Genomic DNA, 25267 nt, shown 5'->3' with positions numbered 1-25267 from the left:
GTTTCCAAGACCTTTCAGTCCACAGTAATCTTCCAATTGGGCTGGTGGTCCCAGCTGTGCCCTATTAAGCTTTCCAGCCATATTGAGCATCCTAATTCCCTGTGGTCAGTCTATGAAGCACCATTCACACATGCCATCATATTTAACACTCCAGGATCATTTCCTGCTACTCCCCGCCACCTCCCTCTCTCCACTCCCAGAAACACCCACCATCTTCGATTCCTCAGGCACATCAAGCCCTTCAATCGCCTTGGGCCTTTGCACTTGCTGTTTCCTCTGCCTGGAATACTCTCCCTAACCCCATTCTTCTCATAGCTGGTTCCTCATCATGGGGGCTCCTTCAGATGTCACCCCTCAAAGAGGCCTTCCCTGACCACCCTATTGGAAGCAGAGTCCTCCCAGTTAGTCTTTGTCACATCATCTTATCTTTTTTCAGAGCACTGATGATCATAACCTATAAATCTATTCTGTTTAATTTTTTTTTTTAATTTTGTGTTACCCAGGCCGTAGTTCAGTGATGTGATCTCGGCTCACTGCAGCCTCAACCTCCTAAGCTCAAGTGATCCTCCCATCTCAGCCTCCCGAGTAGCTGGGACTACAGGCATGCACCATCACACCCAGCTAATTTTTATATTTGAGATGGGGTTTTGCCACATTGCCTATGCTGGTCTTGAACTCCTAGGCTCAAGCAATCCGCCTGCCCCAGCCTCCCAAAGTGCTAGGATGTTTAATTGTTTATTTTAAGGCCACCTTTTTGGAGTATAAACTCCAAGAGGAAAGTATCCTTATGTCTCCTGCTCATTGTTGAATCCCAGAAGCTAGCACACTAACATGATGAATGAATGAGTGCATGAGTGGACAAATGAACATTATCATCACATTGTGTGAATGAGGAAACAGATACTTGGAGGAGACTTGCCTCATTTCTCACAGTGACTGTGGGCCTCTCTGCCAACACTCCCCATGTCTATTTGCTTTGCTCTAGGATGCTGGGGACTGACCGTGTCCCAGGGAAAGAATAGGCGATGTCTCAGGAGATATCCCTGAACCAGAGCCTCAGGAACACAAGTGTTTTTGAATGCTACCAAGTGTTAGGCACTGTGCTGCATGTTTGACATACACAATCTCACTTAATCCTTTGTGGTAACCTGTCTCAGAAAACAAAACTGAGGCACAAAGAATTGTATTGCCTTGTGCAAAATTGTGGCAGAATAGGCCAGCAAATCTGAGACCACCAGACCCCCAGGTGGGTGAACCACTGGATAATGCTGCCTCCCCTCCTGAATGCCCACTCCCTCCTTGCTCCTCTCTCAGCTCCCACTCTGTGACCCTCAGGCCTGCAACAGACTGTAGGAGACACAGAATTGCCTTTGAGTTTAAATGGAGCTGGAAATCTTAAAATCTCTGAAAGCAAAAAGAGAACGACCTCTTTTGAGAGTCGCCCACCTGTAATTGGCACAGCCCTGTTGCATCTCCCTCAATTTGTAACAGGGCAGAAATCCTGTTGAAGTCCCTGGAAGGCAGTCCCTGCTTAACGAGGACATGATCCAGCCCTGGGCGTTTCCGGTCACTTTCAAAGCCACAGTCCAGAGCTAGTTTTAATGATCACGAGAGGAACTTCTGAGAGAGTTGTAAGAGGAGGATGGGATAATTGCACTAGAAATATATGCCACAGACAACAATGGCCGGTTGGCCCGGGGCTCTTCAGGAGACGTAGCCTTCAAGGTCAGTTCCTCTAGTTCCTGTTCTGATTCCCTCTGACTCTGCTCCAAGATAATTAGAAAAGAACGATAATATCATCTCTCCCCTACTGCCACCATCTCACCAACCTCTGCCTCCCACCCTGATGAAGCTGCAGTAAAGAATGTTTCTTAGTGGCTGAGTTTAATGAAAATACCATGGGTCTGGGAGTGGGAAGCTTGACTGAGCTCCCTACCTGCTGTGTGACCTTAAGCAAGTTACTTAACCTCTCTGGACCCTCTCAGCTGGAGGAAAAATATCAAATAGTACCTACCCAACACGCCATCTAGAAAGTTGGTGACAGTGGCTGACGCAGGGTGGGCATGCTAATGTTATCATTGCCAGTAGCAGAGAAATAGAGATGTGACATTTTGAACTGTTATTATATATTTCTGGTCTTCAAAAATCCATTCATGCCTGTATGACAAAATGATTAATATGTGTTTCAGCCTTCCCTCCTCTCACCCCCCACCCCATCTTATCCCCTATCTGCTAGAGAGGATTTTGTCTTTGTCTTCTCCCTAGCCCCACCCTTCAGAAAGACTTCTGTCTTTGTCAGATTTCTGTGCTGCAGAGCTGGGAGAAAGAATGGTTAGTGCTCAGACACCGTGGCATCCCTCAGCCCTTTAGTCTCCCTTCCACCCCTTTTCTATCTCTACTAGAACTGCAAACTCCACGATGATGGGGACTTGGTCTGTGTTATTTATAGCCCTATCCTGGCATCTACTACAGTCCCAGCATGTAGATATTTGTTAGCATGGATGGATATTTGCTGGATAATGAATCTTCAATACCAAGGGATGATATCAGGAATGATTTGTCCCCTTTCCCCAGGCAATGCTGAAAATATTTTCGGGTGTCACACCTGGAAGGGAGTGCTAATGGCCTCTGGTGAGTAGAAGCCAAGGATGCTGCTAGGTATCCCACAATGCACAAGGACAGCCACCTACAACAAAGAATTATCCAGCCCCATGTGTCAATAGTGCTGAGGTTGAGAAACTGCTACACTCCACGTCCAGGCAGCTTTGTCCTGCAACCATCCTGGGACAAGACACTGTCCTTTCTCATTTGTTACCCTGCAATATCTTCCTATCAGACCTCCCTGCTCCCCATCTTGTCCCCTGAAATCTACCCTCTCCATGGAGCAGCCAAAGTAAGGTTTTAAAAATCAAGTCACTTTCTTACTAAAAACCCTTCCAAAAACCTATGGCTTCCCATTGCCTTTCAAAGAAAAGCCTAACTCCTTACTGCATCTTACAAAGCCCTATGTGATCTGACTTGCACTGGCTTCTTGGTCTCAGTTCCTACCACTTGCCTCTTCACTCACTCAGCTCCAACTACACTGACTCTCTGTTTCTCTAACATGGTGGGTCTCAACGTGTACTCCCTGGACCAGCAGCCTCAGCATCGCCTGAAATCAGTTAGACATGTATTTCTCCAGCCCCATTCCAGACCCACTGAACAGAAACTCCAGAGGAAGACTGAGCACTCTGGTTTAACAGGCCGTCCAGGCGATTCTGATGCATGCTTGAGACCCAGTGATCTGACAGAGGCTCGTTTCTACCTCAGGACCTTTGCACCTGCTCTTCTCTTTGTCTGGATTATTCTTCCCCCAGATCTTCAGGTGATGAAATCCTCATTCAAGTCTCAATTCAGTTGATACTTCCTCACACAGGCCTTCCCTGAACATTCTCTCTAGCTGTCCTCTGACCCAAGTTAATAACACATTCCTTTGTAACAAATGTTATTCCATTATATGGTAAGTCATTTGTTTGCATTTATTTTCTCCCCTCTCTGATACAATGTAAGCTCCACTGGAGAGCAAGGACTCTCCAGTGTTCATTGTTCTATCCATAGTGTCCAGGGCAGTGTCTGTCAAAATGTGTATTAAGTGATTGAATAAGTGGAAGATCTGGTTGGTGGGAAAGCAGGGGAGAAACTGAAACCAAAGAGGGTTTCAATTTACATTATATTGAGAAGTGGAGACAGGAAAAAAGAGAAAAAAATACTCAAACTGGGATATTTAAGAATTTTGACTCTTGGAGATGGAAGGAGTGGATGCTTGAGAAGGAGGAAAAGGTTTTCTGAGATGTGTTCTTGTCGACATTATAAAACACCCAAGTGGAGACTCAGTTCTCCCAGGGCTGCTGAACTGTGCTGGGTAGAAGATGACTTTATGCAGAGGTGATGTGGGTCCCTGGGACTGAAGAGATTTACACAAGAATGTCCTGAATTCATTCAACACACATAGAAGTCCCAGATACACACAAAAAAAGTTCTGGGGGGAACACAGAGATGAATTAGATACAAATCCTGTCTTCAGGAAACTTAAAGTTTAAGTCGAAGGTAAGACTCACACAGAGGTGATCATGTGAAAAGGTAGACAATGCCAAGAAAGAAAACGTTTTTCTCAGCTATGTACTCTATATACAGCATCTCCTTGGTGTTTTATATAAAGTATGTCATGGAATATCCACAAAAACTCTGTTAAGTATCCCCATTTTTCAGGTGATAATAAAGTGATAACATTTGTTGAGCATTTGGTCTGTTTAAATCTAAAGGCTTTCTAAGAATTCTCATTGAATTCTTACACCATTCCAAGGAGGCATTTACTATCATAATCCCCTTTGCACAGATGAGAAAATTGAACCTCATACAGGTGAAGTGATTTGTACAAAGTAATAGAGCACTTCTGCTCAAAAAAATAAACAAAAAAAGAATTGAGGATCCTGGTTCTTTCCACTATGCCACCCTTCTCCCAGGACATCATGCAGAGGTCATTTTCAGCTTTAGGTAAGGAAACACTAGCCAAGCAGCATGGCTGTCCGAAAACACGGTGGGCTGTCCCAGAAAGTAGTGAGCTCTCTGTTGTTACATGCATCCAAATAGAGGCCGGAAAATCATTTGTCTGAGATGAGGTAGTGATTTCTGCGAATAGGGATATTAAACTGATGACTTCTAAGTTTCTAGATGTAACATCTCATGATTCTATTCCCAGTTACGTGGACTTGGGACCATCTTTCTCCTCTCTAGACCTCATTTTTATTCCATGGAGTTATATGATCATTAAGGTGCCTTGTAGGCCTTGCATTAAAATGTTCCTAGTTTTAAAGGGCAGAGATAGAAGCCAAGGACACTGAGCACTGGCTAGGATTTCTCTCACTGAGGGTCCTGTTTAGCCAAGGGACCTGGGAACTTTGGAACTTTAGTTCCTTCCCAATTTTGATTCCAACTGGACACAAACAATCCTGTACTGTGGAAAATTACAGGCAGCAAAACACTGGTTTGATGACAAAGTGTTTTGGAGCCATTCCCATAGCCGGCTTGGGAACCTGTACTTCCCCCCACACCACCTCCATCCCCACCACCCTCCCACAAAACCTCTCGTTTTATTAGAATTCCAATTATGCTCCAGTGATTTTGAATTCCCAGAATTCCTTTACCCCAGAGCAAGAGTAATTGGATTTTTCTCCTTCTCAGCCCCGGCTGCCCCTCCACTTCATCAGCATGCTGGGCTCTGGGCCCACCCAGCCCCATGAAGAAATTGAAAAGATGCCATGTGGCTTTATGAAATCATATATAAGATCTTTAAGGATGATTTCTGCAGTGGAAGGGGAGTTTTTATTTTTCCATAAATCACTTCCAGCCTTCAGATAACAATTTTATAGTCTGTTAAAGTCCTAAGACAGAATTTATGATTCTAGGGAATGGCTCCTTCATCCTAATGTGGCCCTTTCTTCTGCCTTTCAAGCATCCCACCCACCCCTTTCTTGAAGGACCTGGGAAAGGGAATGGGAGGGGAGGGAGCTGAACTGATTATTTCTACCACTGAATGCAGACACCCCGCGCTTTATATCTTCAAAACACTCTAACATCCATCGTGTCATTTCATCAGCATGAATAGGCTGGAAATAGGCTGAGCAGGTCTTACTAGTCCCATTTTCCAGATGAGAAAACTAAGACCCCTAATAGAAGCAGGATCCAAACTACTTCTTCCGATTCCAAGTTTCTTTCCAACATGCTGTGATGCCCGCCTAATTACTGTATGGCCTCATGTCTATTCCTGAGCTTAGAAGTAACCCAGGTTTGAAGGGCTGAAATTCTCAAAATATAGCCCAAGAATTAAAGTAATTGTCTTAGTAATGATGGAGGAGAACTGCTGTCCTCCTTCCCAGTCCCATAACCACCAATAGACTGCGGTGGTAAACCTGTTAGCCAAACATTTGCAGTCTGCTTTAATCCACCGTACATGACACTGCCAGAGTTATTTCCCCAAAGCACAAGTGTGACTGGGTCTCTTTATTGCTCAAAAGCCTTTGGTCTCCCTTTTGCTTAAAGGGAAAAATTACAGAGTTGGTAGGAAACTTGGAGGCCATCTAATTTAATTCTCTGTACCGTGCAATAATGTGCTCTACCACAGTGATATCCCTCAGGCCTCTGCATGAATAACTCCAGTGATGGGGATCTCATTACTCTTTTTTATGCCATTCATTTCTTTATTCACTTAATTTCTTTTATCTGAACAACAGATATTTACCGGACAGGCATGATGTTAAGCCTGGGAACAAAAAATCCTGAATGTCACATACTTAAACATAGTAGTTAAGAGAAAGTTCTAAAATCAGATTGCCTAAGTTCAAATTCCAACTCCATTATCTAGTCGCTGCATCACCCTGGGCAAGCACATACCCTTTCTGTGCCTCAATTTCCTCATATGGAAAATAGAACTAATAATACTTTCAAGCTGGCATATTACAAGCATTTATACATGGAAGCCAGTGATATACACAAGTAAACAGTTATCTACAATGCAATGAAGTAAGTGTACAGAATGCTGTGGGAGCCTCTAATCCATTTGGGGTGGTGGTCAGAGAAGGCTTCCTAGAGGCAGTGACCTCTAAGTGAGACATTATAGCCAAACAGGAGTTGTCCAAGCCAAGAGAAAGAGAACTATTTTAGTATGAGGAAATGGAACTGCAGACACTATCCTGAAATAAAGAGAAAGTGTGTACTGTTCAAACAATTATAAGAGTTCAGCATAGCTGGAGTAGAGAGGGAAAGGAAGGGATATGACCTAGCCACTTCCTTTTCAGAGAGCTCCATTATGGAAAAATCCTTTCTGTCTGAACTCCCAGCATGGTAGTTACAGACTTCTGCAAGTTGGCCCTAATTTACTTTTGCAAATTTATCTCTCTATTTTGTACACTTTGCTTTTGCTGTTTCCCCACCAAGGAGTATTTCCTACAGTGGGCTCTTAGGGTTTGTAGTTTCTCATACCATTTTTGGAGGTAACAGAATCCCTCTTTTCTACAGGACACCCATTCCATGTGATTCAGCTGAGCTCACCATGATCTGAACCCACTTTCAGGCTATGTCACACAAAGAATAACCCATTCTCTGGCCATAGTAATGGGTTCAGGGATGGGCACATAACCCACACTGGGCCACCCAGAGTCCTCCCTTATCTTTTTCTGTTGGAACTAGCATTCCTTTGGTGTTGTTCAGCTGGGAAGACATGAGTTGGGACTGCCAGACTGTCTTCCCAGCCCCAGAAAGGAATCATTCTGAGGAACAGTGCTAAGTAGGGAAAAGCAGAGCCATAAGATGGCAAGAGAGACAGAGGCAAGATAATCTCACCTGAGTTCCTGGATGGAGACTTGCCAAGAACAGCTGTATTCCTGGACTTCTCAGTTATGTAACCCAGTAAGTTCTCTCTCTTTTGTTTGTTTCTTAAGCTGCTTTGAGTTGGGTTTTTGTCACTTCAAAAAGGATTCTGACTAATTCACTTCTGGCCTCTTCATCACCAGTTATAGCTTAGCGCAGTTACCAACCCTTCCATGATGATTGCAGCCAGAAGCAAAGGCCTCCACCTGCCCACCACATTGTTTTTAATCGTGGACACTCAGGATTGCAGTAGCCAAATGGCATTTATCACAATCTACCTTCCATGTTAGAATTTGGTACATAAGTCTGGTCTAGCATCTGAAAGGGACTCTTTGTAAGAAGCACTGTATCCTCCATGGTGAGTATTACAATGTCCACTACAGAGCAATTGCCCAATAAATGTCTATAGAAAAAAAGAAAAGGAATGTGAAGAAAGAGCACTGGACAGGAGGATTCAAACCCCAGTTCTAATGTTTCTTAATGAGCATCCTTGGAAAAGCCAGTTATCTCCCCTAGACTCAGTTTCTATACTTCTTTACTTCATCTATAAAACAGGGATAATATTTATTAAAGTCATTTTAGGCTGCAATAAGAGAATGAATGTTACATGCTTTGTAAAATGAAGAGAGACCTATTTAAATAAGTTAAAGCTTTAGTACCTAGCACTGATCAAGGGGTAAGGAGTCCTGGATTTCTGGGTTAAAGACATCTCTGAGAGTAATGATCTATACGGCAAGCTGGCGATCGTCCCTGGACATCATTTATAAAATGAGGACAGGGAGAAGAGCATTAGGTGAGTTAAGAAACAGTCTATGATTCTGTGACATATCATTCCTAACAGCTTAGCACTTGGCCTATTAGTATCTCCCTCATGTCAGTGAAGGCAAGATGTTAGTCCAAGGGTCTGAAGACGAACAGGGTCCCCCTTTTGTCACCGCTTCTCCTCAGTATAACCTTTTATTGAGGGCTTAAATTCAGCAGGCACCATGCTAGGTAATTACATTAATTATCTCACTTATTCTTAAAAACAACTCTATGAGGTATGCTCTATTATCCTCTTTCTGACCAGAGAGAAACTGAGGCACAGAAATGTTAAGTAACATGCCTAAACCACACAGATAAAGAGCGGTAATGTCATCATTCAAACTTGGGTGACCTTCTCCCAAAGCCCATGCTCTTATCCGTCAAACTGCACTGCCTCCCTGTGATTCCCACTATATCATTTGACAGCAGCTGGGAAAGGGAGATCTGTGTCTGCTCCTGGTGGCTTGTGCAGTCCCAACCATGCTAACAGTCCAGGGTGCTGGGGGTCTGCGTTCAGTGAGAATGCCATGCTGCTAATGGAAGAAAATGTAATTATAGAGCATAATTACAGTGTATCATATTCTGTAATTACACTGATGGTATTTAATATAGAACATATTCTGAAGCTAAATGGAATGGAAACACCCCCTAAACAGAACAGAGTCAGAGCTGCTAAGAACCTGTTCCCTCGACTATACAGAATCGCAGGACCTCTATAGAGTCATGTGTCTCTCAACAACAGGGATACCTTCTGAGAACTGCATTGTTAGGCAATTTTGTCATTCTGTGAACATCATAGAGTGTACTTAATGCAACCCTAGATGGTATAGCTTACTACACACTTAGAGTATATGGTGTAGCATATTGCTTCTAAGCTACAAACCTGGACAGCATAGTACTGAATACTGTAGGCAATTGTAATACAGTGGTAAGTATTTCAGTATCTAAACATATCTAAATATAGGAAAAGTACAGCAAAAATATGATATTATAATCTTATGGAACCACTGTCACACATGTGTTCTGTCATTGATGAAACACTCTAATGTGATGTATGACTGTTACTGCATTCCCCATCTTGATGAAAAGCATCATCATCCACTCAACGGCCCAGTCCCCAAACTAGGGCTACAATACTTTCCTCTCATATCCTCACCTAACTCATCCTTCAGAAGCAGCTCATGTACCATCATCCTCTAAAAGACTTTTCTCACTCCCAAACTGATGTTAGTTAACACTGATATGTGCTCTTTCAGCATCTTCTAGCATAGAACTCACCCTACTGTGCTGTAATTGCCTGTTTTATTCTGTGTGTCTCCATGTAGACTGAAGCAACTCGAATGCAAAGAATGTATTTTGTTTTGTTTGTATTTCTCTATTCCCAATGCCTAGAATAATGCCTGACATACAGTAAGTGTTTCATGTTTCTTGAATGAATGGGAAACATATTCAAAGAACCATATGTAAGCAATAATGTTTTTTTCTATGACTAGGTATGAGGGAAAACATAGCATTATAGAAGGACATATTGAGAAGCTTTTAGACCTTCCTTTAATTTTAAAGATGAGAAAAAAAGTCAGGGGGTGAGCAGAGAAGTGAAGAAACTTGCACAAGGTCACACAGCAAGTAGAAAGCAAAAAAATTAAAAAAAATAAAAAGGAAGAAAAGGTCTTTTAATTCTAAGCTTAGTTGCTATTCCATGATATGGTAAAATCTTTAGCTATTTATAGCCAAAGATCTAGGTTAAGGAAATGAAGTGTCTGAAAAAATAAAAATTTTAATAATAGAAAATATTTGGTTAACAACAAATGTGTCACAAAGTTGCGTGGGCTGTAATACTTGGTATTATGGACTGAATGGTGTCTTCTCCCAAATTTAACTGTTGAAGCCTTAACCCCTATGTGATGGTGTTTGGTGATGGGGCCTTTGGGAGGTAATTAAGATTAGCTGAGGTCATAAAGGTTAGGCCTTCATAATAGGATTAGTGGCCTTATAGGAAGAGGAAGATCTGTCTCCCTCTCTCTCTCTGAATGCTTGCACCATGTGAGAACATAGCAAGAAGGTGGCCACCTGCAAGCCAGAAGGAGAGTCCTCACCAGAACCAGAACATGCTGTCACTCTGATCTCACACTTTCAGCCTCCAGTACTGTGAGAAATAAATTTGGCTTTAAGCCACCCAGACTATGATATTTGGTTATAGCAGCTTGTGAAGACTAAGACATTTGGCATCACAACTTTTATGATTTACTGAAGGTTTTAATAAAAGGAAAGAATTCCATTTCCACTTACGTGTAGGTTCCACTGGGCTCTTTCAGAGTCCCTGGCTGCCCTTGGGGATACATGCATATCCTAGAAAGGAGACAAAAATGGATTAAGTGGACACAGAAATCACACCTCACTTCAGCCAAAAATATGTATGCATTCAGACGTTTATTTATTTCAAATACCAAATACCTACTTGTACTTAGAGACCAAAAGCTTTGAGAACTATATTTACATAGCATGGAATTTCTCTTCCTCCCTATCCATTCATTTGTTTGTTCATTCAACAGTTATAGAATGTCAACCGTGTGTCAGGCACTAGGATCACAGCATTTAACATAGCAGAATCTCTGCCCTCAGTGAGTCTCCATTTCAGGGGCCCTGCTGCCTGCTGAAAAAGCACGTGCCTCAGCAGCCAGACTGTCTGGGTTCTAATCTCAGCTCTGCCACCAACTGAATGGTGCATTTGAGCAAGTCACTCTGCCTCAATTTCTTAATCCATTAAATAGAGTTATAATTAGACCTCTCCTCATAGTGTTACTGTGAGGACTGTCTGGGGCAACACAAGTGATGTGCTTAGAATCATTTGTGGCATGTGGTGTCAATAAGCAATACCTTCTATTACCTTCTGTTTTTTGCCTGTATCCCCTCAGAGAAAGGTAGAACGCTAAAGCGACAAAGAGGATGCAATGCCATCCTCTTGTTTTACAGATAAGGAAATGCATCTTAGAGAAGACAAGCAGTGTGTCCAGCTCACATAGCGTACTCATGCCAGAGCCTCAATTGTACTCTGATCCAAGGCCATCTCTATGTGGATCACCCAAGAGCCTCTGGCCTGGCAGTGCTAGTCACACAGACCAGGGTTCAAGCTCTGAACCTATCCCTTCCCAGCTGCATGACCCCAAAGAAAGTTATTTAATCCCTTTGAACCTACGTTTTTCCATTTGAAGACTGGGTATGATAATGCTAATGACGATGGTGATAGCAAGAGTATTAATAATAGTTATGACTCTTCTCTTATAGTTGGAAGGCTCCCATGAGATATGGGATGTGATAAAGGTGTGATAATTGTAAAAGGCCATGCTGTCCAATACAGTAGCCATTAACTACAGGCAGCTATGAGCACTTGAAATGTGGCAAGTGCAACCAAAAAAATGAATCTTAATTTTATTTCATTTTAGTCAAGTTAAATGTAAGTTTTAAAACTAATTCTCAAGTTGGTTATTGGAAAACTTCCAAGTATTTACAATTTGGGTGTATGAATCTACTTTTTTTTCTGTCTCTATTTTATAAAATCTTAATACAGGTGGCCACCTTCTTGCTATGTTCTCACATGGTGCATGCATTCAGAGAGAGAGAGAGAGGGACAGATCTTCCTCTGCTTATAAGGCCACTAATCCTATTACGAAGACCCTACCCTCATGACCTCAAGTGTTTCTGTGGAAAATGTAGCATCCAAATTGAAACATCAAACTGTAAAATACAGGATCTCAAAGACTTAGTATTAAAAAAAGAATGTAAGGTATCTCACTAATTATTTTTATCCTGGTTACATGTTGAAATTAGAATCATTTGAAGATATTGAGTTAAATAAAATGTAGTTTTGAAATGAATGTCACCTTTTCTTTTTCACTTTTTTAATGTGGCTACTAGCAAATTTTAAAATTCCTATTGACAAATGTATTGGAAAGCACTTAGTAAAGGGCTGTACACATGGGAGGGCATCCTCCCTTCTCTTCTTGCCTTCTGGCTGTTCTCACGGATACTGGTTGGGAGAGTGGACCACTTAGGAGTCTTTGGTCACAACCAGTAAAAACCAGCTGTGGTTATCTTAACCAAGTGAAGAAGGACATGAAAATACTCACAGGCTCTAAGGAAGGGCTGATGCATCAGGCCTGGGAAAGAACCAGGGGCGGGATCTTGGGAGGAGGGTGCAAAGGTGGCCCCTGCCTCTTGGACGCCTGGTCTGTAATGCTTTTCCGTCACCATGTCACAACACCCCAAATGCCAAGGGAAGAGAATCTGGTTGCCTAGCTTGGCTTACTAGCTGGCCCCATGGCTGGGAGTGGTTGGGGGATGGGAAGGCACGTTGATTGACAGACCCAGCAAGAGGCAATATCCAGTGCAGAAGAGGCTAACTCTTCCTCCTCCTGTTGTCCCTCCAGCACTAAGGAAAGTAGCAGCTATCTGCTTTTGCCAGTCTATAGGTTGCCTCTCTATCCCATTTGGCTTCTCAGCTTTTCCACTTCCTATGTAACCATGAATCAATTGAAGTGCTGCTGCTAGGGGGAAAAAATGGGTCCTGAGAAGGCAAGAGCCACAGATGCCACTTAGTTCAGTGGCCTAGGCACAGGGAAATGCTTAGATGTTAAATGAGGAAAGTAGCAAGCAATGGATGAGTTCTGCTCTGACACTGACACACTGCACCCTTGAGGGAATTGTCCTGCCACTTTAAGCCCCTATTTCCTCAACTACAAAATGAGAGAAGAGTGAAAGTGCTGGGTTCTCTCACACAATGATACTATCACAATCCCTTCAACTCTTGCTCTTACACTTCTCAGGGCTGGACCCCACCTAGAAACACTAGGTGATCCCTTCACTCTATTGGAAGGGAAGACTCAGTTCTGGCTGACTGAGCTCAGCTGCAGCAACCCTCCCAGCCCAATACCTTGCCCCACCAAGGCACTGTGCAATTCCGCAACTCTCTCCTGTGCCTGAGACCCTCTGCCCCTTCCCTATTCTCTCACCCTCTCTTATAGCTTTGCTGCAAAATAGCAAGTCCAAGAGTTGCCATGTTCAAAGAAAGCCCTTTAGTCTAATTGATCAGGAATTGCTAATTCAGCAAAACTAAATATTTTTTCTCTTAAGCAAGAGAATTTAATTCCCTGCATGATCTCTCTTGTTAAAATAAGAGAAAAAGCCTTATAACTCTATAAAATCCATTATGTCAGCCTCAATCACACTCCTTGGTCAATGACTTTTTCCTCTGCTTGCAAAAGTGCCTCCTCAGTACACAGACCAGTGGCAGGAAGGACCCAGGAGAACTGGCTTTGAGTATCAGTTATACATATATGTATGTATGCATTCATTCATTTATTCAGCATTCAGCAAAATGTAGGGAGACAGAGATGATTAAGACCTAGTTTTTGTCGTTAAAGGGTTCCCAGTCTGCTACAGGAGATTGACAAGTGAGCAAATAACCACCTACCAATACAGGAAAAACTGAGAGGCAACAAAAAATTGTTATGGTGGTTGGAGGAGGAATCAACAAACTCAACCTGAGGAGGTTCTTTGGGGAGGAGTTTATTCTAGGCAGAGGAAAGAGCAAATGCAAAGTCATGACGGGTGCTATTTGTCTGGAGAGTAGAAACAAGTTTAGCTGAACATAAGTTGCAAGAGGGATATTAAGTGAGGAGGCTAAGATAAGTCATTTCATCTTTCTGAGCCTGTTCCACCATCTACCAAAAAGGGACAATTGCACCCAGTCTTTTTACCTCTAGGGATGGTGGAAAAACTTAAATGTAATTCTTTGTGATCATTCTTTGAAAATTGCAGTATATTATGGAGATAGATGTTAGGGTGAATTCTTAAGAGCCAGCACATCAGCTCTGGGGCCTCCAGCACCCTCCTGGCCCCATGTAAATTAGAGGAGCCTATCAGATCAGCCTTGCAGAAAGCTTCCTTTGACAGAAGGGCAGTGTGCATTTATCTTTACCAGCTCAGCTTCCAGCCCCATGTTTATGAAAACTCAGAGGCCCCTGGGTCTTAGCAACTCCTCCAACCTCCCCATGAGTTCCTTGTACTTGGAGTAAGATACATCTAGGGTCAAATCCTAGCTCTGCTACTTAAGAAGTATGAAACCATAAGACTCTCTAAGCCTCTCTTACCTTCCATTTCCTTGTCTATACAATAGGACTAATGGTGTTTATCTCACAAGATTTGAAAAGATTAAATAAAATATTTTATGGGAAAGTTCCTGGTAAACTGTAAGGAGATATGAAAATATAAGCTATGACCATCATCCTTCACCATTGTTTTCCTATTACCTCATAATGAGAATCTCTCCTAATGAATAAACCACTCTCATTTCAATGTGAAGTATACTTTACTGGAAGTCAAGAAACCTGAACTGTATTCCCAACTCTTCCCTTATATTATCAGGCTCCTCTCACATCTCTCTCTGCTCCTTTCTGAATGTCAGGAACTACACTTCCTGACCTACTGGCTCCTTTGCCTACCGGCTTCCCAGTAGGTGTAGCCATTCAAATGCCCAATTTGAGGACTGGACAGTGGGAGAAGGGGAGAAGCCAGGGTGTTTTTCTTCTCTTGCTGTCCCTCAGGTGCTGTTTTGTAGCCACTGTGTCTCAGGTGCTTCTGTATTCGTAGCCACCGTGTATGCACCACAGCTCCAGATCTTGCTGGGTTCCCAGAATTCTGAGGTTTCCAAGGTCCTAAGGTTCTAGCTCCTATTAGGTGGGCCTGGCTTCTGGCCTGTGATAACAACACCTCCTCCTATTGGCCCTCCAGCCCTAAGGAAAGTAGCAGCTACCTATTTTTGTCAGTCTGTAGGTTGCCTCTCCATCCCATTTGGCTTCTCAGTTTTACCATTTCCTATGTAATCATTTCCTGTATAGAAAGACATTCCTGGAGTGGTTTTACTCTCAAGACCCTAATTGACACTCTGAGAGTTATTTCATTAGTCAAAGGAATACAGTGGATTATATCTAAGACATCTTCCACTTTTTATAGTCAACAATTTTGTTGTTGTTGTTAAAAGAATTTCGAAGAAAAGAATTTCACAGCTGTACCATCTACCTTTCTTGCTAGGTTCTTTCCCTCTTAGCCACAGCCATCTTGCTGGCTCTAGTAATATTCTCCAAATCAGAATTTACAACCCACCTCACCATCAATACTCAAAACTTGGCTATATAACACCAAAGATCTCCCAACCCAGACCCAAGTCATGGGTAAAAGATTTAACTGTATGATTCCCTTTGTACTCCCTTGGCCCATCAGGTCTTTCTCTCATCCTTCTGGAGGTAAATATTTTGCATGTATTTTGCATGAGTGTATATGTAGAAATCACCTAACTCAGAGCAAGGGTTCACAGAAAATGCTCACTACAAGCTTAGTGAATAAATACTTGCCACATCACATATCTGCTTGGCTCTACATTTTTTAGCGCCCTGCCTTGTACTCTTTTATAACCTATTGTCAGACAAACTGAGTCCAAATCCTGACTCTTTGTGACCTTGGGTACCTTTACTTAACATTTCTGAGATGTTTCCTAGTTTGCATGATCCAGGCTCTGGAACCCACCTGGTAGGGTTGTTGTTGGGACAGAGAGAGCAGATGGTCATTTTCTTCCCTCTACCTTGGACTCTGACCTTCTGCAAGCTTGTATCTCACCTCATCTTCCACTCCCCTTCTGTTTCCATGGTCCAAATCTAACTGCACTCCTCTGCAGTGATTTGGAACAATAAACGCAGCTCCCTGGTATGCCAAGCGCTTTCCTAGTGGCTCCCTGCACCAGGCCTCATTTCCATTGTATTTACCCTAATCCACGAAAGAAAACCAGAAGCCTTTCTCTTTCAAGGGCTACAAACTGAGATGCCAAGACGTTAACTCTTATTTCCAGATCACACAACCCCCAGGCCACCTCTAACATATCCACAGCAGTCATTCAGATTCCAAAGACATTGACTTATTTCTCATCACAATTTGCAAGCAAAGCAATAATGCTCTAATTATGTGTCTATTATCACCATCATCGTAATGCACCCACATGGATGGTGGCAGCAAGGCTGGGTTAATATATTCATTAGGGACAGGCACGAGCAACATGACATTAATACTGCTAATAATACCTAATTGGGCTTAATTACAATGTGATGCCTAATATATTGTGATGAATTTATTCTCAAAGTATTTACATATTTGTAGTTAAGTAATTAGGATTCTGTCCATAAATAACTCCTCAAAAGTCCACTCTTGCTCTGGAGCAGAAGGGAGACTGAACACACCCTCCTCCTTAAAATGGACTGGCAGAAAAAAAAGCTCTTAATTTGTGTAGAAATATATATGTCACATCTTCTTTAGAGGAAAAGTGAAGGGGTCCCATGAGAAAGACATCTGGGGGAAGGTAGCAGGAGGAGAGAGATTTGTTCCTCTCAACTTCAGGAGTCTAATGGAGAGTAAGAGCTTTCATGCTGGGGGTTTTGCTGGGCTTGTCAGACCACACAGAGAGTTCTGTGATCTGTCCCGGATGACATACTTGAAAAGTGGCATTCACAAACGAGGGGAGGGCAACCTGGTGGAGAGAGGACTCAGAGGTGCAGCTTGAGAGTCCTCAGCATGCTTAACTTGCAGAAGAGAAGTCGCAGAGATAAGACAGCGGTCTTCTCAGATTTGAAGGGCTGTCATGAGGCCGCAGCAACAGACTGTGAAGTGGGCAGTAGTATAGGTTTTGAAGTCAAGGAGATGTGTTTGAATCCCAGCTCAGCCACTTACTATGCACATGGCCTTGTACGAGATGCACAATGTCTCTAGACCCCTGTTTTCTCTTTGGGTGCTACTAAGTAGATCTCAAAAAAAAAAAAGGATATGATGTCTGAGTTCTGGGATTCCAGAATCCTCAGCCTACTTGCCTCATGGAACAAGGGTTAAATAACCTTGGCACTAGAACCAGAACGCATTTCATACCTATTTCCACCATCTGAAATCTGGTGACGTTGGGCAAGTTATTGAATCTCTGTGGACCTCAGATTTACAACCTGAGAGTTAAGATAATATCATACCTAACTTACAGGGTTGTCATGAGAATTGAATGAAGAAATAATTCATGGTACGTGCTTGGAGTACTTGGCACATAGTAAGCACTCAATGTTATCTAGTATTAGTATTGCTGTGGACACTTCTTTTATTTAACGTCCAGCTGCAGAGGAAAATATACTCCCTAGCTAGTTGAGACAAAAATGGAATTTATTACACTGATTAAATGGCCACGAGGGTTTTGAGTGCTGAGGACAAGTTCAAGGTTTGGTTGTTCAGGAATAAACTCCCAAAGCCACATTGCAGGCCCCAAGAGAGCTGCTGTCTCGTCTACCATCCAGAAGCCACCAACTCTAATCCATCTTCATGGTCATGGTCAGGAAGCTATGTGATGAGGAAGCTGCCACTATCATGAGGCAAATTTTTTTTTTTTTTTTTTTGAGATGGAGTCACGCTCTGTCGCCCAGGCCGGAGTGCAGTGGCGCCAGGAGGCAAGTATTATTACTGCCAGCTGCTTGGCCACATTGTGCCTATCACAACCCACACCAGCTGACTTGCTGCCTGACAACCACCATCTCAACACCCATGCTGCTGTTTGGTGGACAGTGGAGCCTCTGCTAATGCTACTGCAAAAAAAAGAAAAAAATCAAGCCTCTGCAACTATGGTTTCCAGCAGAAGCAGCAGAAGCAAGGCTTCTCTCACTTCTTCTAAATCTAACAGGAGCAAATCTGATTGGCCAAACTCCAAAGACAGCTAGAACCCCAATTGCAAGAGAATCTGAGATAAGTAAATTTTATCTTTTGAGATGCTGCAGTACAGAAAAGCACACTAGAAGGAAGGTAGAATGGCCGTTGAGTTCCAATCCCCCTTCTCCATCATACCACCTCTTCCCTGTTCCGAGGCAAATAACCTTCTAGGAAAATGTGATGTGCACTACTAGTCAGGTCTTCAGCCCCAGAGCCCTATCTGGTTGTCCATATAAAGCCTGAGAAACCTCTTTTGCTCCTTCAGCTTAAAAGCCAGACAGGAATTTGAGCAATAAACTGCTCCTTTGGCCATTCCCTTGACTACATCCCAGTCTTAGACCTCCAGATCTCATCATTTCCACAGCAAGAAGAGCCTTGCCAAGTCCAATATCAAAAAAGAGAGTGCCTCTCCCTCTGGCATAGAGCTGATCACCTAAGCTGGATGGCATTTCCTCCTTCTGCAATCCTGTCTGTGCTCCAAGAGAGGGGAAGAGGGGGAGGGAAGTTCCAACTGGAGGTAGACTTAGGCTTTTCTCCCAGCCCCAGCTCTGTGCTGGTTATCCTCCACTTGCCAACTGCACCATCTGCCATTTCTGCCATGAGGCCGACCTCCAAGCAGAGCAGCACCAGGGTTCCCTATCCTTCAGCTCCCAGCTGGATCAGTCAATGCCACTGGCAGAAGATCCAAGGCAAGAGGAGAAAGAAGTGGGTGTTTCTGCCCCACTTCCTCCAGATTTCAGCACTGAATTTCTGGCAGTGTCTGCATCCTTCTATGGCTATAGCTCCTGCCAGGTGACCTTCTTCCTGGGCTCCAGTAGCACCACCATCTTCTCTTTTGCTGCAAGGCACAGGGGAAATAATGGCTTTCAACTGTTGCTAACCCCTGAGTGCATTGGCATGGCTTTTTGGCTTGTTTAATCTTGCCCACAGCTCTATTCAAATCAATTATTAAATAATCTCTTTAGTTAAACACTATTTCCTGCAAGGCTCCTAACAAATACCAGCCCCAAGGAAAGGATCTAAGAGAGAGCATTTCTCCTTTTCTCAAGGCTTGTTTCATTTATTCCCCATTTAGTCCTCCCACTAAACTCTCTAGTCTCTCCTAAAGGAGTTCTGCCATGTTCTTGGACCAGAAGAGGTCTTCTGTCTCAGCAGAGAGGTGAAGGGGGAGGGAGAAGCCTTAGTTCCAAGCTGACGGCCAGTTTACTCAAGATCCAGGAAGAGCTACCATTTTCGTTCAAGTCCAAAAGCAGAAAAAAGGCAATGTTCCAGCTGGAAGGCAGTCAGGCAGGAAGAGTTTCCTCTTATTCAGTCTTTTTATTGTATTTGGGCCTTCAACTGAGTGGATGAGGCCCACCCACATTAAGGAGGGCAATCTGCCTTCTCAGTCTACTGATTTCAAATGTTAATCCCTTCCAAAAACACCATCATAAACACACCCATAAACACAACCAGTTATGTGGGCATCCCATGACCCAGTCAAATTGACACATAAAATGAACCATTTTGCACCACCTATTGTGGTGATTCTCTCTGTTTTATCTGCACCCACCTTTCTAGATGCCGCCCACATAGTGCAATCCTCCAGGAAAACATGGTCCAAACACAATCGTACCATTAATTATACTCTCTCTGTTTAAATATCTTTTGAGGAAAACCTAGAGTAGTTTTTGTTTCTATGGGACTTGTTTCAGTGAACCCTGGGTGATACAGGGAGCAAGACTGGAGGCAACAGACCAGTTAAGAGCTGTGACAATTGTTTTGGGATGAAGGAATGGGGGCTCAAAACTAAAACAGTAACTGTGTAGATGAAAGACAGAGAGTGGGAAGGGATCAAGAAGCATTTAAAAAATAAAATAATAGGGCTTGGTGACCAGTCAAACATTAAGCATGAGGGAGAAGGAGGCATCTATGATGAGTTCTAAGCCTCTGTTTTGAGGAGCACTGAAAGGATGATGTCATTTGGTGAGGTGGTGTGGGTGGCTGGGTGAATACAGTTTGGAAGGTGTTTTCCATAGCATACTAGTAGATAGCTAAGCATTGAGCATATGGCTCCATAATGGACATTTGTCATTTTATATCCCAGAATCCCTTCCTACAGCCCGTCTGTTTTCAGATATTGTTCGAAATAAGTGATCTAAATGGAAGCTGATATCTTTGTCTGAGGTTCTGCCTAGATTAATTCATGAAGAGATAGACCCTTGAACCAAGACAAGCCCCCCTGCATTCTTCACCAGGATTTTCTAACCAGGTCCAGACATCCTCTTTCATTCTTTTTTATAAAAGTTGTGAGCCTAAAGATTTTCTGGACTGCCAGAAAGTCCTGAAGCCAGACTGAGAGAATGGAGCCAACATGAAAGACAAGCCATGTCCTGACAGTGCTCACATCCCTAATTCTAGCTGTCACAGGGTCCAGCTGTTTCCCTGCCCTTTTCTAGGCTAGCTTTGTGTGCCAGTGCCTTCTCTTAGTATTTGCCTAAGCTAGCCCATGTTGGCATTCTGCCATAGAGTTTTATGGGGTCTGAAGTTCAGAAGAGCATCAGTGTTAGATGCAGATCTGAGAGACATCAGCAGAGAAATAGTAACTAGAGCCTTTAGGGCAAAGAACTTGCCAAGGACAAATATAGGATGAAATATAGGACAAGCATAGGATGGAAAGAGAAGGAGCCAGGGACAGAATCAGAGTAATCCTTAGTATTTTAAGGATAAGCAGAAAAGAAACCTACTATGGAGAGTGAGAAGGAGTTTTAAAAAGTGAAAGAAGAATCAACAGAGTATGATCACTGAAATAAAGGAAAGAAAACTTTCTCAAAGGCCTGGTCAACACAGTCAAACATGGCAGGGTTCAACATTGAAAAGAATCCATTAGATTTAATCAAGCAGATTGGCAGGAGAGAAGCCTTCTGGCCCCAACTGTGAGGATGAGTGGGAGGTGAGAAATAAGAGACACCAACTGAGGGGTACAGAAGAATAGTCTGGGTGGTGGAATGTGGGGTTAGGACAGATCTTTAAAACGATGAAGAGGTCTGGAGTTTGTCTGTGTGCTGAAGGAATGGAAGAGGGGAGAGCCCTTACAGGGAGTGGAAAGGGTCCAAAGCACAGGAATGGAACTTAAAGTTTGCAAGGCACTTTGCCACATCTTTGCTTTCTCCCTTAATACCCTTGGGAGTTTGTTCCTGGGGAGATTATTATTATTCCATTTTGCAGTGATAAAACTGAGGCCTAGAAAAGTTAAGTGGCATACCTAGGACCCCATGGTAAAATGGTGGGCCTTGGTCTCAGACAGTTTCTTGATCTCATGCCCAGGGCTCTGTCTCCCACACCACATGCTTCTTACTGCTCAGGGTAGTGTTGGCCTCCACCCTGGATTTAGACAGGGGACTTCAGGAAACAGGAAGAAAGAGAGTTAACCCATATTGAGGACACCTGCCATGAATTTGACACTATGCTGAAGACTGAGAGTCATTCAGCAATATTTATGAAGTACCTACTACATACCAGGTGTAGGAACCAGGAACTGGCTCACGCAATTTTGGAGCTTGACAAATTCCAGGATCTGCAGTCAACAAGCTGGAGATCCAGGGGAGCCAATGGCATGGTTCTAGGCTGATGGCCAGTTTGTTCAAGATCCAGAAAGGGCTACTGTTTCAATTCAAGTCCAAAGGCAGGAAAAAAGGCAGGAAACCAAAGAAATGAACCCCTGCCCTTGTGGAGATTACATTCTACCAGAGAGAGACAGAGAAACAAGACACCTTCTTGTATTCCTGCAGTGAGCACACTTGTATTGAATGCATATTATCTTCCAGACTCTATTTAGGGCCTAAAGATCTGACAGTGAACATAATTCAAAATAAAATTAAAAAATAAATGAGTAAAATCTATACTCTATTACATGGTGATAAGTGCTACGGAAAAAAAATTAAGTCAGGGAGGAATCAGGACTGCTGGAGTGGGAGGATTGCAATTTTTAAAAGGGTTGCTAGAAAAGGCCTCACTGCAAAGGAAAGGTTTGAGCAAGACATTGAAAGAGGTGAGGGCATATTCATAACGTTTAGGATATTTTTGGGAAGAGGAACAGCAAGTGCAAAGGCTCTGAAGTGAGCACGTGCCAGGAGCAGTCAAGAAGCTAGAGGGAGACCAGTGTACACGGAGTGTGGTGGAATAGGGTGGAGTAGAGTGCAGTGAGGAAGGTACTGTGGATTGGAGGCAGGCAGGGGTGTGGTTAGGGTCACGCAGGTAAGGTGGTGTGGGGTAGAGAAGATCTGAGTGAGATGAGAAGAGATGCAGTAGAGTGAGGAGGGGAAAGGTGGGGTACCTAAGACCAAGGCAGTGGGGTCTGTCAGAGTTGGATAGAACCTTAAGGCCCTCTAGACATACTAAGGACTTTTATTTTTTCTCCGAATGAGATAGGAAGGCCTTGACAATGTTGATCTTAAGAGTTTTATGATGTGGCTTTATTTGAACAGCACCACCAAGGCTGTTTACTGAGAAGACTGTAGGGAGAAAGAGTGGAGTCGAGGGGAACAGTTAGGAGATTATGGACTTAATTCAGGTGAGAGGTGCTGAAAGCTTAGTTCAGGGTGGCAGCAGTGGAGCTGGTTAAAAGTGATTAGACTGTTGATATATTTTGAAAACAGAGCCAGCAGTATCTGCTGGATTTTGGGTGTGAAAAGAAAAGGAGAGCCAAGGATAGTTCCAAGATTCTGGCCCAAGCAACTGGGAAGATGCAGTTGCCACTGAATAAGATTGGGAGGTCTTCAGCGCCAGGAATTTGGGGATCCAGTGTTTGACTTGGTAAATATTAAGTTTGAGGTGCTTTATCTTAAAATGTTAGATAGGGAGTTGGTCATGTAAATCTAGAGTTCAGGTGAGAGGCCTGAAATAAAGATAAAAATGTAATGGTCATCAACTCAGCCAGCATGAAGAGGTTTACATCAGCCAAAGATGGGACAATTCATTCAATAAGAATATTAACTGCAATGGGTTGACATACACATAATATGTTTGCAAATCCATGCCTTCCTAATGAAACTGAAAAATGTGTCATTGGTCGCTTTGAGGATGATAAAGAATAAACTCATTATTCAAAAACTGGGAAATAAGACAAAATAATTAAGCATTTAAGCTGCCTTTCCTTTTTGAATTGTACTTCCAGGTAATCAAATAGTTGACGAGGGAAGTATTCTGATAAATTAAGAAGGAATAATAGAGTTAGATGATCACCATTTTGTTAACCCCTGATGAAATATTGATCCTAGGCAGTAATCATCAATAGCATCACAAAGCCACTAACTGGACACAGCGTGTTTCCTATCAGACACCAGCTATAAAGTACTTTTGCAAAAATACAAAAACTGGCTCCAATCAAGCCTCCAGATCTGCTCACTAATTTACAGGAAATACAGGAGACAGAGGAACATGTTTAAAGACACTAGGTGGATACAGTCAACAAAATCCAGAATGTGACAAACTCCTAGCACAAACAACCCTGTTTCTTCAACAAATAAATTGCAATAAAATAAAACAAAGGTATCCATACATTTAGAGACCAAAGAACTATATGTCAACTGAATGTTATATATAAACATCATTTGGATCCCAATTCAAACCATACCACTGACTAGATATCTGATAACATTGAGAAGCTATTGCCATTTTATTAGGTGTGATAATGGTATGTGATTATGTTTAATAAAAAAAAATCCTTATCTTTAAAAAATATATTAAAATATTTATAGTTCAAACAGTGTTATGTTTAGGATTTGCTTCTAAATACTCTATTGGAAAGAGAGGAAAGTTGATGAGAGTAGAGTGCTAGAGCATGTATATTTATAATACCATCCTTTATACTTCTGTACATGTTTGAAATGATCCATAATTTTTTAAGGTCTAGTTAAGTAGTTATTAGATAATAAATAACACAAAAAGAATATACACAAGAAATTCAAGAACAGGCAAAACTCATTGTAAAGGAGTCCCCTATGGGAGGGGTGCTGCTGACTACAAAGGGGCACAAGGGAACTTTCTGGAGTAACAGAAATGTTCAATCTTGATCTGGGTGATGGTTACATATGTTTTGTAATCACGTAGTATAAGACCCATAAAATTATAATGTTTGCGCAGTTTACTATACGTGAAATTAGACTATACGTAAAAGTATATAGTACACAATTACCATATGCAAGGGGAGAAGGGAGGCCAGGCACACACTTATAATTCCAGCACTTTGGGGGGCCAAGGAAGGAGGATCACTTGAGGACAGGAGTCCAAGACTAACATAACAAGACTCTGTCTCTAAAAACAATTGTTTGTAATTTTAAATGGTGGCGGGTGGGGTTGGGAGAGTCACCAGGACATAAAGGGCAACAAAGGTTATAAGACTGGATGAGAACATCAAGAGAGCAGGTGGGGACAGGAAAGAGGATGGAGTATTGTGTTCGAGAGCACTTCAACCTGCAGGAGTCCAGGAATTGAGGAGAAACTAGCAAAGGAGACAGAGCAGGACAGTCAGTGCAGTGGGAGGACCATCACAGTGAGATATCCTGGAAGGCAACTGAGGAAGGCCTTTCCCTGTGTCAGAGGCTGCTGGTGGACTGTCAGATGAAGACTGAGAAGTGCTCTTGAGTACACCCTTTTGGGAACTCTCAGTACAGTAAGGGAGGCAGCCAAGAAAGGGCTTCCTGTGGAGGAAGTTTATAGATAGAGAGAGAAAAAGCAGAAAGATTGCATGGAGTAGTGGAAAGGGCCTGACCATGCTGGATGGTCCAATTTGGTGTCTTCACTTATGAAACTATGGTCGGGGCAAGGAACCCCACTCCCTGAGCACTGCTTGCTTTGAGTGTAAAGCAAATATAGTAATGATGTCTGTCTTGGTCTATTCATGCTGCTATAACAAAACAGTGTAGATTATAAATTGTGTAGATTATAAACCATAGAAATTTATTTTGCACAGTTCTGGAGGCTGGAAAGTCCAAGATCAAGGTGCTAGCAAATTTCATAGCTGGTGACCATCTACTTTCTTGTTCATAGGTCCCATAGGGCATCCCCGAGGTCTTGTCAATGTCACATCACATGGCAGAAAAGAGTGAGGGTCTCTCTGTGGCCTCTTATATAGGGGCACTAATCCCATTCAAGAGGGCTCCACCTTCCTGATCTAATCACCTCCTAAAGACCCCATCTCCTAATACTATCACTTCGGGGTTAGAATTTGCAGAGGGCACAAAGCCAGTGCAAATTCAACATATGAATTTGGGTGAGACACAAAGCCAGGGCACACCCA

The 25267-nt window shown here is 42.8% G+C and overlaps 1 protein-coding gene across 1 annotated transcript in view; it reads right to left on the bottom strand.

Moving 5' to 3' along the window:
• The window catches only part of OMA1 (OMA1 zinc metallopeptidase), a 282334-nt gene that overhangs the window by 138525 nt on the left and 118542 nt on the right, over positions 1-25267 (bottom strand). Inside the window, exon 9 of the mRNA XM_054534008.2 lies at positions 10498-10557. Within this exon, the coding sequence (XP_054389983.1) occupies positions 10498-10557 (60 nt within the window). The remainder of the gene's footprint in view (positions 1-10497; positions 10558-25267) is intronic.

This window comes from Pongo abelii, chromosome 1, assembly GCF_028885655.2.
Source record: "Pongo abelii isolate AG06213 chromosome 1, NHGRI_mPonAbe1-v2.0_pri, whole genome shotgun sequence".
Classification (NCBI taxonomy): Eukaryota; Metazoa; Chordata; class Mammalia; order Primates; family Hominidae; genus Pongo; species Pongo abelii.
Note: the sequence above shows the minus strand (reverse complement) of the source record. Positions and strands in the feature narration are given on the sequence as shown.